The sequence below is a fragment of the Diprion similis genome, chromosome 4 (genome assembly GCF_021155765.1).
Source record: "Diprion similis isolate iyDipSimi1 chromosome 4, iyDipSimi1.1, whole genome shotgun sequence".
NCBI classification, from domain to species: Eukaryota; Metazoa; Arthropoda; class Insecta; order Hymenoptera; family Diprionidae; genus Diprion; species Diprion similis.
The window spans coordinates 13,961,532-13,976,815 of NC_060108.1; the positions used below are offsets into that span (position 1 = coordinate 13,961,532).

At 41.4% G+C, this 15,284-nt stretch overlaps 1 protein-coding gene across 1 annotated transcript; it reads right to left on the reverse strand.

Annotated features, from left to right (window-relative positions):
• Positions 1-9,179: 9,179 nt before the first annotated feature.
• Positions 9,180-10,157, reverse strand: LOC124405232. The gene is made up of 2 exons (XM_046879949.1): positions 10,007-10,157; positions 9,180-9,577 (listed from the first exon to the last, which is right to left on the reverse strand). Exons 1-2 carry the CDS (start codon positions 10,016-10,018, stop codon positions 9,320-9,322), a joined length of 270 nt encoding a protein of 89 aa, XP_046735905.1. The 5' UTR covers positions 10,019-10,157; the 3' UTR covers positions 9,180-9,319.
• Positions 10,158-15,284: the final 5,127 nt, after the last annotated feature.

The window sequence follows — 15,284 nt, forward strand, 5'->3', positions numbered from 1 at the left end:
TCTAAGCGGATGTAGCACGTAAGCAAGCGATCACATGCCTTCTCAAGCAAGCAGGCATGCATCAAGGCACACAGTATCAACGTCGCAAGCAGTCAATCAAGCAGTCCCTGTTTTTGGAAGAGCTCCTCGGCTCAGATGTTCTCCTGATACCAGGAGTAATTTTTCGCTGAAATTTCTCCGATTTGACTAATTCTAAGCGGATGTAGCACGTAAGCAAGCGATCACATGCCTTCTCAAGCAAGCAGGCATGCATCAAAGCACACAGTATCAACGTCGCAAGCAGTCAATCAAGCAGTCCCTGTTTTTGGAAGACCTCCTCGGCTCAGATGTTCTCCTGATACCAGGAGTAATTTTTCGCTGGAATTTCTCCGATTTGCTTAATTCTAAGTGGCTGTAGCATGTAAGCAAGCGATCACATGCCTTCTCAAGCAAGCAGGCATGCATCAAAGCACACAGTATCAACGTCGCAAGCAGTCAATCAATCAATCCCTGTTTTTGGAAGAGCTCCTCGGCTCAGATGTTCTCCTGATACCAGGAGTAATTTTTCGCTAAAATTTCTCCGATTTGACTAATTCTAAGCGGATGTAGCACGTAAGCAAGCGATCACATGCCTTCTCAAGCAAGCAGGCATGCATCAAAGCACACAGTATCAACGTCGCAAGCAGTCAATCAATCAATCCCTGTTTTTGGAAGAGCTCCTCGGCTCAGATGTTTTCCTGATACCAGGAGTAATTTTTCGCTGAAATTTCTCCGATTTGACTAATTCTAAGCGGATGTAGCATTGCCTAATTATAGGCATATAGTATAGGATGTATGAGTGCCTAATTATAGGCATCCCATCTTACGTACCGTCAGAGTGCCTAATTATAGGCAACCAATCTTGTGTCTTATTGGAGTGCCTAATTTTAGGCAACTAGTCTTGTGTTTAATTGAAGTGCCTAATTATAGGCAACCGATCATGTAATTTATTGGAGTGCCTAATTATAGGCAACTAATCTTGTGTAAAATTGGAGTGCCTAATTATAGGCAACCAATCTTACGTCACGTAAAAGTGCCTTATTATAGGCAACCAATCTTACGTCACGTAAAAGTGCCTTATTATAGGCAACCAATCCCGTTACTTAGAAGACCTCCTCGGCTCAGATGTTCTCCTGATACCAGGAGTAATTTTTCGCTGAAATTTCTCCGATTTGCTTAATTCTAAGCGGATGTAGCATGTAAGCAAGCGATCACAAGCCTTCTCAAGCAAGCAGGCATGCATCTAAGCACACAGTATCAACGTCGCAAGCAGTCAATCAAGCAGTCCCTGTTTTTGGAAGAGCTCCTCGGCTCAGATGTTCTCCTGATACCAGGAGTAATTTTTCGCTGGAATTTCTCCGATTTGCTCAATTCTAAGTGGCTGTAGCATGTAAGCAAGCGATCGAATGCCTTCTCAAGCAAGCAGGCATGCATCAAAGCACACAGTATCAACGTCGCAAGCAGTCAATCAATCAATCCCTGTTTTTGGAAGAGCTCCTCGGCTCAGATGTTCTCCTGATACCAGGAGTAATTTTTCGCTAAAATTTCACCGATTTGACTAATTCTAAGCGGATGTAGCACGTAAGCAAGCGATCACATGCCTTCTCAAGCAAGCAGGCATGCATCAAAGCACACAGTATCAACGTCGCAAGCAGTCAATCAATCAGTCCCTGTTTTTGGAAGACCTCCTCGGCTCAGATGTTCTCCTGATACCAGGAGTAATTTTTCGCTGAAATTTCTCCGATTTGACTAATTCTAAGCGGATGTAGCACGTAAGCAAGCGATCACATGCCTTCTCAAGCAAGCAGGCATGCATCAAAGCACACAGTATCAACGTCGCAAGCAGTCAATCAATCAGTCCCTGTTTTTGGAAGACCTCCTCGGCTCAGATGTTCTCCTGATACCAGGAGTAATTTTTCGCTGAAATTTCTCCGATTTGACTAATTCTAAGCGGATGTAGCACGTAAGCAAGCAATCACATGCCTTCTCAAGCAAGCAGGCATGCATCAAAGCACACAGTATCAACGTCGCAAGCAGTCAATCAATCAATCCCTGTTTTTGGAAGAGCTCCTCGGCTCAGATGTTCTCCTGATACCAGGAGTAATTTTTCGCTGAAATTTCTCCGATTTGACTAATTCTAAGCGGATGTAGCACGTAAGCAAGCGATCACATGCCTTCTCAAGCAAGCAGGCATGCATCAAAGCACACAGTGTCAACGTCGCAAGCAGTCAATCGATCAGTCCCTGTTTTTGAAAGACCTCCTCGGCTCAGATGTTCTCCTGATACCAGGAGTAATTTTTCGCTGAAATTTCTCCGATTTGACTTATTCTAAGCGGATGTAGCACGTAAGCAAGCGATCACATGCCTTCTCAAGCAAGCAGGCATGCATCAAAGCACACAGTATCAACGTCGCAAGCAGTCAATCAAGCAGTCCCTGTTTTTGGAAGAGCTCCTCGGCTCAGATGTTCTCCTGATACCAGGAGTAATTTTTCGCTGAAATTTCTCCGATTTGACTAATTCTAAGCGGATGTAGCACGTAAGCAAGCGATCACATGCCTTCTCAAGCAAGCAGGCATGCATCAAAGCACACAGTATCAACGTCGCAAGCAGTCAATCAAGCAGTCCCTGTTTTTGGAAGAGCTCCTCGGCTCAGATGTTCTCCTGATACCAGGAGTAATTTTTCGCTGAAATTTCTCCGATTTGACTAATTCTAAGCGGATGTAGCACGTAAGCAAGCGATCACATGCCTTCTCAAGCAAGCAGGCATGCATCAAAGCACACAGTATCAACGTCGCAAGCAGTCAATCAATCAGTCCCTGTTTTTGGAAGACCTCCTCGGCTCAGATGTTCTCCTGATACCAGGAGTAATTTTTCGCTGAAATTTCTCCGATTTGACTAATTCTAAGCGGATGTAGCACGTAAGCAAGCGATCACATGCCTTCTCAAGCAAGCAGGCATGCATCAAAGCACACAGTATCAACGTCGCAAGCAGTCAATCAATCAGTCCCTGTTTTTGGAAGACCTCCTCGGCTCAGATGTTCTCCTGATACCAGGAGTAATTTTTCGCTGAAATTTCTCCGATTTGACTAATTTTAAGCGGATGTAGCACGTAAGCAAGCGATCACATGCCTTCTCAAGCAAGCAGGCATGCATCAAAGCACACAGTATCAACGTCGCAAGCAGTCAATCAATCAGTCCCTGTTTTTGGAAGACCTCCTCGGCTCAGATGTTCTCCTGATACCAGGAGTAATTTTTCGCTGAAATTTCTCCGATTTGACTAATTCTAAGCGGATGTAGCACGTAAGCAAGCGATCACATGCCTTCTCAAGCAAGCAGGCATGCATCAAAGCACACAGTGTCAACGTCGCAAGCAGTCAATCGATCAGTCCCTGTTTTTGAAAGACCTCCTCGGCTCAGATGTTCTCCTGATACCAGGAGTAATTTTTCGCTGAAATTTCTCCGATTTGACTAATTCTAAGCGGATGTAGCACGTAAGCAAGCGATCACATGCCTTCTCAAGCAAGCAGGCATGCATCAAAGCACACAGTATCAACGTCGCAAGCAGTCAATCAAGCAGTCCCTGTTTTTGGAAGAGCTCCTCGGCTCAGATGTTCTCCTGATACCAGGAGTAATTTTTCGCTGAAATTTCTCCGATTTGACTAATTCTAAGCGGATGTAGCACGTAAGCAAGCGATCACATGCCTTCTCAAGCAAGCAGGCATGCATCAAAGCACACAGTATCAACGTCGCAAGCAGTCAATCAAGCAGTCCCTGTTTTTGGAAGAGCTCCTCGGCTCAGATGTTCTCCTGATACCAGGAGTAATTTTTCGCTGAAATTTCTCCGATTTGACTAATTCTAAGCGGATGTAGCACGTAAGCAAGCGATCACATGCCTTCTCAAGCAAGCAGGCATGCATCAAAGCACACAGTATCAACGTCGCAAGCAGTCAATCAATCAATCCCTGTTTTTGGAAGAGCTCCTCGGCTCAGATGTTCTCCTGATACCAGGAGTAATTTTTCGCTGAAATTTCTCCGATTTGACTAATTCTAAGCGGATGTAGCATTGCCCAATTATAGGCATATAGTATAGGATGTATGAGTGCCTAATTATAGGCATCCCATCTTACGTACCGTCAGAGTGCCTAATTATAGGCAACCAATCTTGTGTCTTATTGGAGTGCCTAATTTTAGGCAACTAGTCTTGTGTATAATTGAAGTGCCTAATTATAGGCAACCGTCATGTGATTTATTGGAGTGCCTAATTATAGGCAACTAATCTTGTGTAACATTGGAGTGCCTAATTATAGGCAACCAATCTTACGTCACGTAAAAGTGCCTTATTATAGGCAACCAATCTTACGTCACGTAAAAGTGCCTTATTATAGGCAACCAATCCCGTTACTTAGAAGACCTCCTCGGCTCAGATGTTCTCCTGATACCAGGAGTAATTTTTCGCTGAAATTTCTCCGATTTGACTAATTCTAAGCGGATGTAGCATTGCCTAATTATAGGCATATAGTATAGGATGTATGAGTGCCTAATTATAGGCATCCCATCTTACGTACCGTCAGAGTGCCTAATTATAGGCAACCAATCTTGTGTCTTATTGGAGTGCCTAATTTCAGGCAACTAGTCTTGTGTATTATTGAAGTGCCTAATTATAGGCAACCGATCATGTGATTTATTGGAGTGCCTAATTATAGGCAACTAATCTTGTGTAAAATTGGAGTGCCTAATTATAGGCAACCAATCTTACGTCACGTAAAAGTGCCTTATTATAGGCAACCAATCTTACGTCACGTAAAAGTGCCTTATTATAGGCAACCAATCCCATTACTTAGAAGACCTCTTCGGCTCAGATGTTCTCCTGATACCAGGAGTAATTTTTCGCTGAAATTTCTCCGATTTGCTTAATTCTAAGCGGATGTAGCATGTAAGCAAGCGATCACAAGCCTTCTCAAGCAAGCAGGCATGCATCTAAGCACACAGTATCAACGTCGCAAGCAGTCAATCAAGCAGTCCCTGTTTTTGGAAGACCTCCTCGGCTCAGATGTTCTCCTGATACCAGGAGTAATTTTTCGCTGAAATTTCTCCGATTTGACTAATTCTAAGCGGATGTAGCACGTAAGCAAGCGATCACATGCCTTCTCAAGCAAGCAGGCATGCATCAAAGCACACAGTATCAACGTCGCAAGCAGTCAATCAAGCAGTCCCTGTTTTTGGAAGAGCTCCTCGGCTCAGATGTTCTCCTGATACCAGGAGTAATTTTTCGCTGAAATTTCTCCGATTTGACTAATTCTAAGCGGATGTAGCACGTAAGCAAGCGATCACATGCCTTCTCAAGCAAGCAGGCATGCATCAAAGCACACAGTATCAACGTCGCAAGCAGTCAATCAATCAATCCCTGTTTTTGGAAGAGCTCCTCGGCTCAGATGTTCTCCTGATACCAGGAGTAATTTTTCGCTGAAATTTCTCCGATTTGCCTAATTTTACGTGAAATCAGCATTCAGGCAGCATTATTCAAATTCGACAAAATTTAGACCTAAACTCCGAAGACGTCAGTCAGCCATACTTCCTTTGAAGTAAGCATAGTTTCGTCGGAGAACTGATTTGTATGATCCTCGCTGGAAGTATTGGACGTTCAGCAACCAGAAAAAGACAGCAAAGAAAACATGGGACGGACAGTTGAGGAAATATGAAGAAAACACACAGAAGTTCATTTTGACATTTATTTTAATTCAGGTTACATAAAAGATTACAGTGATATACATATCATATCATATGGAGGTGCAGTGCACCTGTGCGTACTGCGGTTCTCAATATAAACTTAGGAACTACAATGATAACAATTCCATATACTACTTCTTACATTCAGTTTAGCGTATTTCACTCTTAAACCGTATTGTCATCGTCAGCATTGTTATGAAATAATAAATTATATTTGTGTACATTTTCTCTATCCGATTCCACAATATTCGGTAATTTTATGACATACTATATACTTTTATCTGAATGCTTGTGTTAGGATAAGGACGTATCGAGCAAACTCAAACTTACAATAAACAAAACCTAACGTTGTAGTGGTTGTTATTTTCCTGACGCATCTTTTTGACAACCTGTTGCGAATTCCGTGTTTTGCTGCGGTTCTTTTCAATTCGTTGTTTGCTGCCGGAAATTTCTGGTCTCCGAATTAATTTGTATAACTGTTTCTTGGCTAATTGGAACCCCAGGTACTCAAAAAACACATTAAAAACAGCGTAGAACCAACAGCAGAGAATCGACGATGAAAATCTGCAGTTTTTTGGCTGTAACTTTTGATCCGTCGCTCGCAGCGCATTGGAACTGCGCTCAATCGATTTCTCTCGCAAAATTACGTCGGAATAGTGCCCTAAAGAATTAATTGCAGCACTTTCCAAAGTCGTCGAAATTTTCGCCAAAAATACAAAGGGGTTAGCCTTACTTTTTTTACGATTTTTGGAGCCGAAAATTTCTGGTCTCCGAATTAATTTGTATGACCGTTTCTAGGCTAATTGGAACCCCAGGAACTCAAAAAACACATTAAAAACAGCGTAGGACCAACAGCAGAGAATCGACGATAAAAATCTGCCGTTTTTTGGCTGTAACTTTTGATCCGTTGCTCGCAGCGCATTGGGACTGCGCTCAATCGATTTCTCTCGCAAAATTACGTCGGAATAGTGCCCTAAAGAATTAATTGCAGCACTTTCCAAAGTCGTCGAAATTTTCGCCAAAAATACAAAGGGGTTAGCCTTACTTTTTTTACGATTTTTGGAGCCGAAAATTTCTGGTCTCCGAATTAATTTGTATGACTGTTTCTCGGCTAATTGGAACCCCAGGAACTCAAAAAACACATTAAAAACAGCGTAGGACCAACAGCAGAGAATCGACGATGAAAATCTGCCGTTTTTTGGCTGTAACTTTTGATCCGTTGCTCGCAGCGCATTGGGACTGCGCTCAATCGATTTCTCTCGCAAAATTACGTCGGAATAGTGCCCTAAAGAATTAATTGCAGCACTTTCCAAAGTCGTCGAAATTTTCGCCAAAAATACAAAGGGGTTAGCCTTACTTTTTTTACGATTTTTGGAGCCGAAAATTTCTGGTCTCCGAATTAATTTGTATGACTGTTTCTCGGCTGATTGGAACCCCAGGAACTCAAAAAACACATTAAAAACAGCGTAGGACCAACAGCAGAGAATCGACGATGAAAATCTGCCGTTTTTTGGCTGTAACTTTTGATCCGTTGCTCGCAGCGCATTGGGACTGCGCTCAATCGATTTCTCTCGCAAAATTACGTCGGAATAGTGCCCTAAAGAATTAATTGCAGCACTTTCCAAAGTCGTCGAAATTTTCGCCAAAAATACAAAGGGGTTAGCCTTACTTTTTTTACGATTTTTGGAGCCGAAAATTTCTGGTCTCCGAATTAATTTGTATGACCGTTTCTAGGCTAATTGGAACCCCAGGAACTCAAAAAACACATTAAAAACAGCGTAGGACCAACAGCAGAGAATCGACGATGAAAATATGCCGTTTTTTGGCTGTAACTTTTGATCCGTTGCTCGCAGCGCATTGGGACTGCGCTCAATCGATTTCTCTCGCAAAATTACGTCGGAATAGTGCCCTAAAGAATTAATTGCAGCACTTTCCAAAGTCGTCGAAATTTTCGCCAAAAATACAAAGGGGTTAGCCTTACTTTTTTTACGATTTTTGGAGCCGAAAATTTCTGGTCTCCGAATTAATTTGTATGACTGTTTCTCGGCTAATTGGAACCCCAGGAACTCAAAAAACACATTAAAAACAGCGTAGGACCAACAGCAGAGAATCGACGATAAAAATCTGCCGTTTTTTGGCTGTAACTTTTGATCCGTTGCTCGCAGCGCATTGGGACTGCGCTCAATCGATTTCTCTCGCAAAATTACGTCGGAATAGTGCCCTAAAGAATTAATTGCAGCACTTTCCAAAGTCATCGAAATTTTCGCCAAAAATACAAAGGGGTTAGCCTTACTTTTTTTACGATTTTTGGAGCCGAAAATTTCTGGTCTCCGAATTAATTTGTATGACCGTTTCTAGGCTAATTGGAACCCCAGGAACTCAAAAAACACATTAAAAACAGCGTAGGACCAACAGCAGAGAATCGACGATGAAAATATGCCGTTTTTTGGCTGTAACTTTTGATCCGTTGCTCGCAGCGCATTGGGACTGCGCTCAATCGATTTCTCTCGCAAAATTACGTCGGAATAGTGAACTCAAGAATTAATTGCAGCACTTTTCAAAGTCGTTGAAATTTTCGACAAAAATTCAAAGGTAACGCCCCACTATTTTCCGACGAATAATTTTTTGTTCCGGAATGGATCCGTATCGCCCTTTTTCAGCTATTTGAACCCCCAGACACTCAGAAAACAGTTTGAAAAGCGCGTCGGACAAACGCTCGAGATATCACGGAGGCCAGCGGCAGAGAAATTACGGAACGAGGTCTGTCGTCATTTGGCTTTTGCATTTCATCCGTTGCTCGCAGTTTATCCGGACTGCTTGCAACTGGTTCCTTCCGCAAAATTCCGTTGATTCAGCGCATCAAAGAATCAATTCCGCCCGTACAAGTAGACACTTTTCAGACTTTTCATGTACCTCTAACTTTCAAACACTTATAAGTAAGACTCACGATGCCTGAAAGACATTTGTGTCCCCTGGTGATGAAATGTAACTAATTTGATTTTTCTGTCCAACTGACCTTTCCATCAAATTCTCGTCAAATGAAGACAACTTTGTGCTCGTTAACATTGTCTCGAAATACCCAGATACTTTGTTTGTCATATTTCCTACGTTTTATAAGTTTGATTGAAATAGTATTTGTTAATCCTCTGGTAAATAAAACATGCTATACCGGAGCTGAATCAGCATATTCCGAAAGTTTCCTTTCCACACTTTTACGACTTTTAATACACCTATATTTTCCCTTCAAAAGCATCAAATAATAACCCAATGGTTCGTGATTTCGTTTCGATATCAAATAATTAGCCGAGAAACTTTGTTCTATTCTAAATTTTCACCCGGCCCATAGAGATAGCAGTTCAGATAAATTAGGAAACGCGCATTTGCAGCTCCGGAGGGTAAGAAATCATAGATTCAAACAAATACACTAACTGTTCTAAGTGATATCTTTTTTTTACATTTTATTTGCCGTTGTTACTTAAATGCGTTACATATTTCCAAATTTTCGTAAAGCGTTACTCGCAGTTTAGCCGTGCTTGTTTCGTCAACAATTTTTCACACTCCGTCCCGTGTCCTCTTACTGGTAGTACGCGTAAGGGTTAGCGTAAGCGCTAGCGTAGGGGCTGATGACGGCGGGATTGTAGGCATACGGGGAGACAGCCGAGTAGCTCAGAGGAGATGCGTAGCGGCCATAGGCGGGCACTGCGGAATAGGCGCCACTCACAGGAACGGAGCCAACGACCGCGGGAACGGAATAGGTCGACACGACTGGAGATGTCAGAAGTCCTGGAGCTGGGGCAGCGACGGTGACGGCCACGAGGGCGGCGAGGACGAACTGAAAAAGAGCGAAACGTTAGATATGTTAGACACAACAATGATACTAACATCTCTACTTTGCGTTGTCGTGAATGCGCATCAGCGGACTCCTGATTATAGGCAACTCAGAGTATCTGACCACTCTGGGATGCTCACAATCAGAGTGGACCGCAGAGTGGTGCGCATTCATGAAAACGCGCGATAATTATAATCGTTGGAAGTACGACACTAGGAAAGAAACTTTCCTTCGGTCGCTGACTAGAGTTTGCCGAGGACGATCCCTTCAATTAACATTGCAATTCCCGTAAGCGAATCGGCAAGTCTAGGGCACTGCTATTATCTCCGCACCCTCGGTGCCCTTTATCTTGCGCAAAAAGACCACTCTCGGCAATCTTCAGTCAAAGCAAATCGGGTTACAGTGTTGACCAATGTATCGTGTATCACTCACCAGCTTGAACATGTTGAAGTGTGTGGTGTGGTAGTCTACCGGTTGCGATTGAACGAGTATGCTTTGCTAGCGATGAACCACCGCTTTTATAGTCCTCTGGAGCAGCGGCGAAACCAGCGACAAGCACCCGGCAATTGGCAAACGCCAAACCACGCCTCGTCCGTGTCCTTGAAAAAACATCGTACTCGTCCACCTCCGCCTCCATCACGCACGATCGCACGCACTTGAACGAGCAAACCTACAGGGGGGGTTCCAGACACGTCCAACTCGTTATAAATAACCAGCTCCAGTTTATTTCAACGAGACATATTCGCCTTGCAAAACAGCAGAGTTTTATTTTTCGGAGATGGAACACCGTGCTGCAGAAAAAAACACATCCGATCAAAGGCCTCGGAGACCTAGGTATTCTACAAAAAAAACAACACCCTAAACTGTCGGAGAAGGACGGGGCTTGGGATGAACGTTTTCGCAAAAAAATTTACCCGCGAGGTTTTATATACGGGGAGAAAATAGAAAAGCAGATTTTACTCAAAATTGCAGGAAAAAAGGGACACATCAGGTTTTTTTAGTAAAACCTTCTTCGTAAGATGCAGACTTTACTCTAGAAACAGTGAAACCACACTAATTTGTTAAATTTATAGTCCAGAAATATATTTTACCAAGAACCTTGATGTGTCCCTCTTTTCCTGCAATTTTGATTCAATTCTGCGCTCTTCTCTCCGTGTATGTACCGTGTACGTACCGTACCTATACTAGTTTTGGAAATACACGGAAGATGACCAGAAATGAAAGAAAAGATTTTTATCGAGACATACTTTTCACTAATGCGAAGTGTTTCTCCGTCCTTCTAAATTAATGAAACGTAAGCGTCTCGTTGTACATATTAATATTACCTTTGGAAAATAATATTTGACAAGCTCGCTGCGCGGTTTCTTTAACCTTTCACGGAACGCTGAGAGAAATATGAATAAGTAAGATTCTCAAAACGAAAATAGCTCTCAATTTTCCTTGAACAACTTCAGAATCATCATGCGCCCTTTGATGAAAATGCGGCATAAATCGCATTTAACCGAATAAATATGCCAGAAGTTCTATTCATTGTTAGCAGTTCATCTCAAACAATTCACACGCCATTTTCAACATTTTACGTACGTTCATTCAAAATGACGTACGTTCCCGGGAGCGAATGACATACCTACCGTCAGAATTGCAATCGAAAGTTAAAAAGCGTATTATGCTTCCCACTCACGTGCATGCCTCGATCTGCAATTGCTCACTCGGTGGCAAGTTGACGGGACAACAACGGCGAATTTCTTACTGACTTAATTATCGTTTTTTTCTTTTTTTCGTTCAATAATTTTGTCTCTATCTTTGAGTCCGCGACAAACATAGCAGAAATATAAGTCTGAACTGGATTCTTGTGAATGCCAGTCCAGCGGAAAGGAATGCATAGTAGTTGCCTCGGTGCGACTGCTCGATTGAATGAAATCATACCATTACCCACAGTACACAAGGAAGCTACCATTATCGCAAAGTTTCCAGAATTGTTTAACTTCTATACGAGAACGCAGTTGGCTGTATGGAATTGATAGTCGACAGAGGATGAAACTACGGGGGCGAGCGGAAGCGCTCAGTGACTACATGACGTACACTTGGTATGATAATCAAAAGTTTTCTCATCACCCCGGTCAATGAAAACCATCATAGGACATAACACAAATGAACTCAAAGGTCAACTTTAATCGTGACATTTGGAAAGGAATCGTGCTAATCAACTCCGACAACTTCATTCGCGTACTTAACTTCGGCACAAGACAATTATTTTGATTGAGCCATCTTCCTTGCTGCAGAGTGCATACCTGTGTGATTTTGTCGTACAAGTCTGCGCCTGCAACATATGTCGACTCACAAATAATCCATCACACATTGGAAATGATATTTGCGTTGTGTAGATATCTACATCGCTTTTTCAGGCCCCCGCGACGTGGGTGTAAATGGAAAAGTACGTGGCGGAACCGACTCAAGACAATATTGGACAAACCGCTTTTAGGATCCAGTTGTTTGACAGTTATAAAACAGGATGCGAACTAGGATCGGACCCGTCTTGTCATTTAATAATGATTATGTTCGCTTACTTATACGTCTACGTATTTTTTCAGAACCTGTCTCTCATCTCCCATATTTATTCCAGTACCAGGATCTCTCAATTGGATGACATATGTAAGTATGGCACGAATCAACATATGTAGTTATTTATTTTCTCAAAACTATGTTTTCAAAGTTGATGAGCAAGTTTTTCGGATACGACTGAATCAATCAGTCTAAAATTTTTACACACGCTTTCTGAATATATTTCTCAGTTCTTGACCGAAGGTTTTTTTCGTCGATAAATATTTTCCACTTTGTAAACAAATTAAGGCGAAAACTTTTATGGGGAATGGAATTTTTTTTTCTTTTTTTTTGGGAAGCCGCTGTTTTGTTAAAAATTTATATTTTGCTCATTCCTTCAATTATTGACCAGATGATACCGTGTATTAACTGAATCTTTTTTGTTTTTCATTCCGGATGATCCAGTCCAGAGATGTCTTGCTCACCGCGAGACGCCTTTTTTTTAGAGGTGCTCCCGGAGATTAGCTATAGCAGCTTTAAAGATCATTATTTTTACAAATGAAAAATATAAGAATGAAGTTCAATGTTACCCCAATATGTATATAAATTTTTATATCAATAAATTAATATGAAAAATCCTTGAAAAATCGCTTGATTCGGCCTCCTGCCTAGGTATACCCCATAAATTGATGCCCACGGATGATTTGTTCCGTCATACATTATAAAGCTGCAGTGAATAAGATAATCTGCATAGTAGTGCGGAACATTACTTGCACACTATGACAGAGTAAGACGATTCGATGATACACCATATTTACGCCTACGAGCTCTGCAGAGCTTCTATAGATATTTATCGATGTAGACTGTCAAATGCAGTAGATTATTGACGAGTACATTTGGCTTACGTAAGACATGCAATTATACGTATCGACGTTGATTTATTATCTCAGTATAAAGAGCTATGTCCGAAGAGGGGGCTCACCGAGCAAAATTTCATTTGTGTACTTAAAATAATCGAGGACAAGCTGCGTCCCTTTGCAGACTCGTCTGTAGTCTGTGTCGTATTGTGTGGTTTTCTGTACAGCCCAGTACGATCGACTATTAAGCAGGCCCCAGTCGAAATTTAACGCCTGCTTAGAACCTCCAAGTTCCACCGTTGGAAGGTTTTTGAGGATCAGGAGACGTTTATTTTTATGGGAATTGAAACCCTCTTTAGTGCCTAAAACTCGTATTTAGAGGAAAAATGTAGCATTTTAGGGTCAAATGAGGTTCTCCTGAGATCTCGTGACTCGAGGGTATATCTGCTAACTTGTCTGCTAATGTTAAAGAACAGATTTCTACTCTTGCGGATCGAGACCTCGCAGGGGAAAGAAATTCAAATACGCGTTCAAACTCAGTACGGTGATGAGGTCGTTATTTTGGGATTAATCATATTAATACCATTACATGTAGGTATATACATGCAGTGCAGTCGCGTTGCGCAATTGTGAAAACAACTACTATAGGTGATACCTGTACACCCACAATCGGTTACGGCGATAAGAGCCCGCCGAAATAGGATCCAGCCACCCCGCTGGATAACCGGTGAAGAGACAAAGTTCAGTCCCATTGTGCGATTTATTCTCAGATACGTCGTAATGACGGTTGAGGAATGCAGTCGAAGTCAATTGCAACGGTTCACCTTAATTTTATTTGTTCAATTCCAATAGTACCTATGTTCATTTGTATTGTTCACCCGATTTTAACGAATTGCTATTGATTTCGTTCGCCACCGAAATAATAATCCATGATGGATTTTTGTTAGCAGTAGGTATTCAAATATTTTTCACGGAGGTAAACATTTTTTGTTCATAACTAGGAAGAATTCCCGCAAGCACTATGTTACTTTTCATCGATTAAGAGGGTATTCTGGTCTAGAAATTTAGAAAAATCAAACAATCATTTTATTTTTATTTTACGTATTATTATAGCTATATCTTTTAAGAATATTTTAGCCCAAAATCGATGTGAAATTTACGCAAATTAGTTAGAAACAATCGAAAAAAATATGGGAAATAATCATTTTTGCCTTCAAACAGTCACCGTTTTCGTATTTTTTTTTCTCTTCTTGATACAGGCTATAGCAACATTCTTACACATCAAAAAAGCTCCTTATTTTTCTCTTCCGGATGAATGGGAGCACTGGAATCGTGTCACCACCTAAACAACCGATTTTTTTTTGTCATAGCCATATTTGTTTTTCACAAAAATTTAACAGCAAGTTCTTTAAACATCAATAAAACTTCTGCGAAAAAATGGATAGTGACCATGTGTATGTGTGTTTTTTTCTTCTTTTGTTTGTATCGACGTTCTGTGATTTGACCGCAGACTCGATACATCCCTAATAACCAACGTAATATGAGCATTACGTATTCGCAATACATGTACTAGGATTACGAGGTTCCTAGCATTCCTCCCTCTCCAATTCACAGCTCCGGATCCGGCTTTGCAATGTATTAACACATTTCATTCTTAGACTAGCTATTATTTTTCTACCGAGTAGTCACTACCAATTTTTATATTTTCTTTTCCATCGAATACACAGATTGTAATTCAAAGTCGATGCACGTTAATCTCGCGTATGTAAACGTTGCGTGATATTTTGACGTAAAAATTACACAACAAATTTTAATTATTCCGGATTATTATTACAACCATAAGATTTTTCCCTATTGTTCACCCCGGAAACAATAACCGTCGTTCAAATCGTCAATTATTCATTTTGATCAGTCGACGACTTTACGTAATCGTCATTATGAACACCGGAACAATGTACTGGCAGTCTTTACAGTGTGTGAAATTGAAATGCTAATTGTCTGAACAACAGTGTGCCTGCGCGTTGAGCTTTTCATATTCGAACTGGGGCAAGCTGATTACTTGTCCGGGAAAATGCACATATTTGTTAGAGATATAATGTTAATTAATTAAGCCAGGGAGACAATGTTGGTTAAACCCATTTACTGCTCACTTTATCGAGGACGACGATTATTTGAATGGTAACTAAAGATCTTTAGAAAACTTAGTATTATCGTGATTAATATACTTAATCGTACGGCGCCGTATTGAAACGAGTATAAATTGCGACAGCAAGCTAAACGGTCGAGACAACAACCTTTGAGGTTGGAGAAAT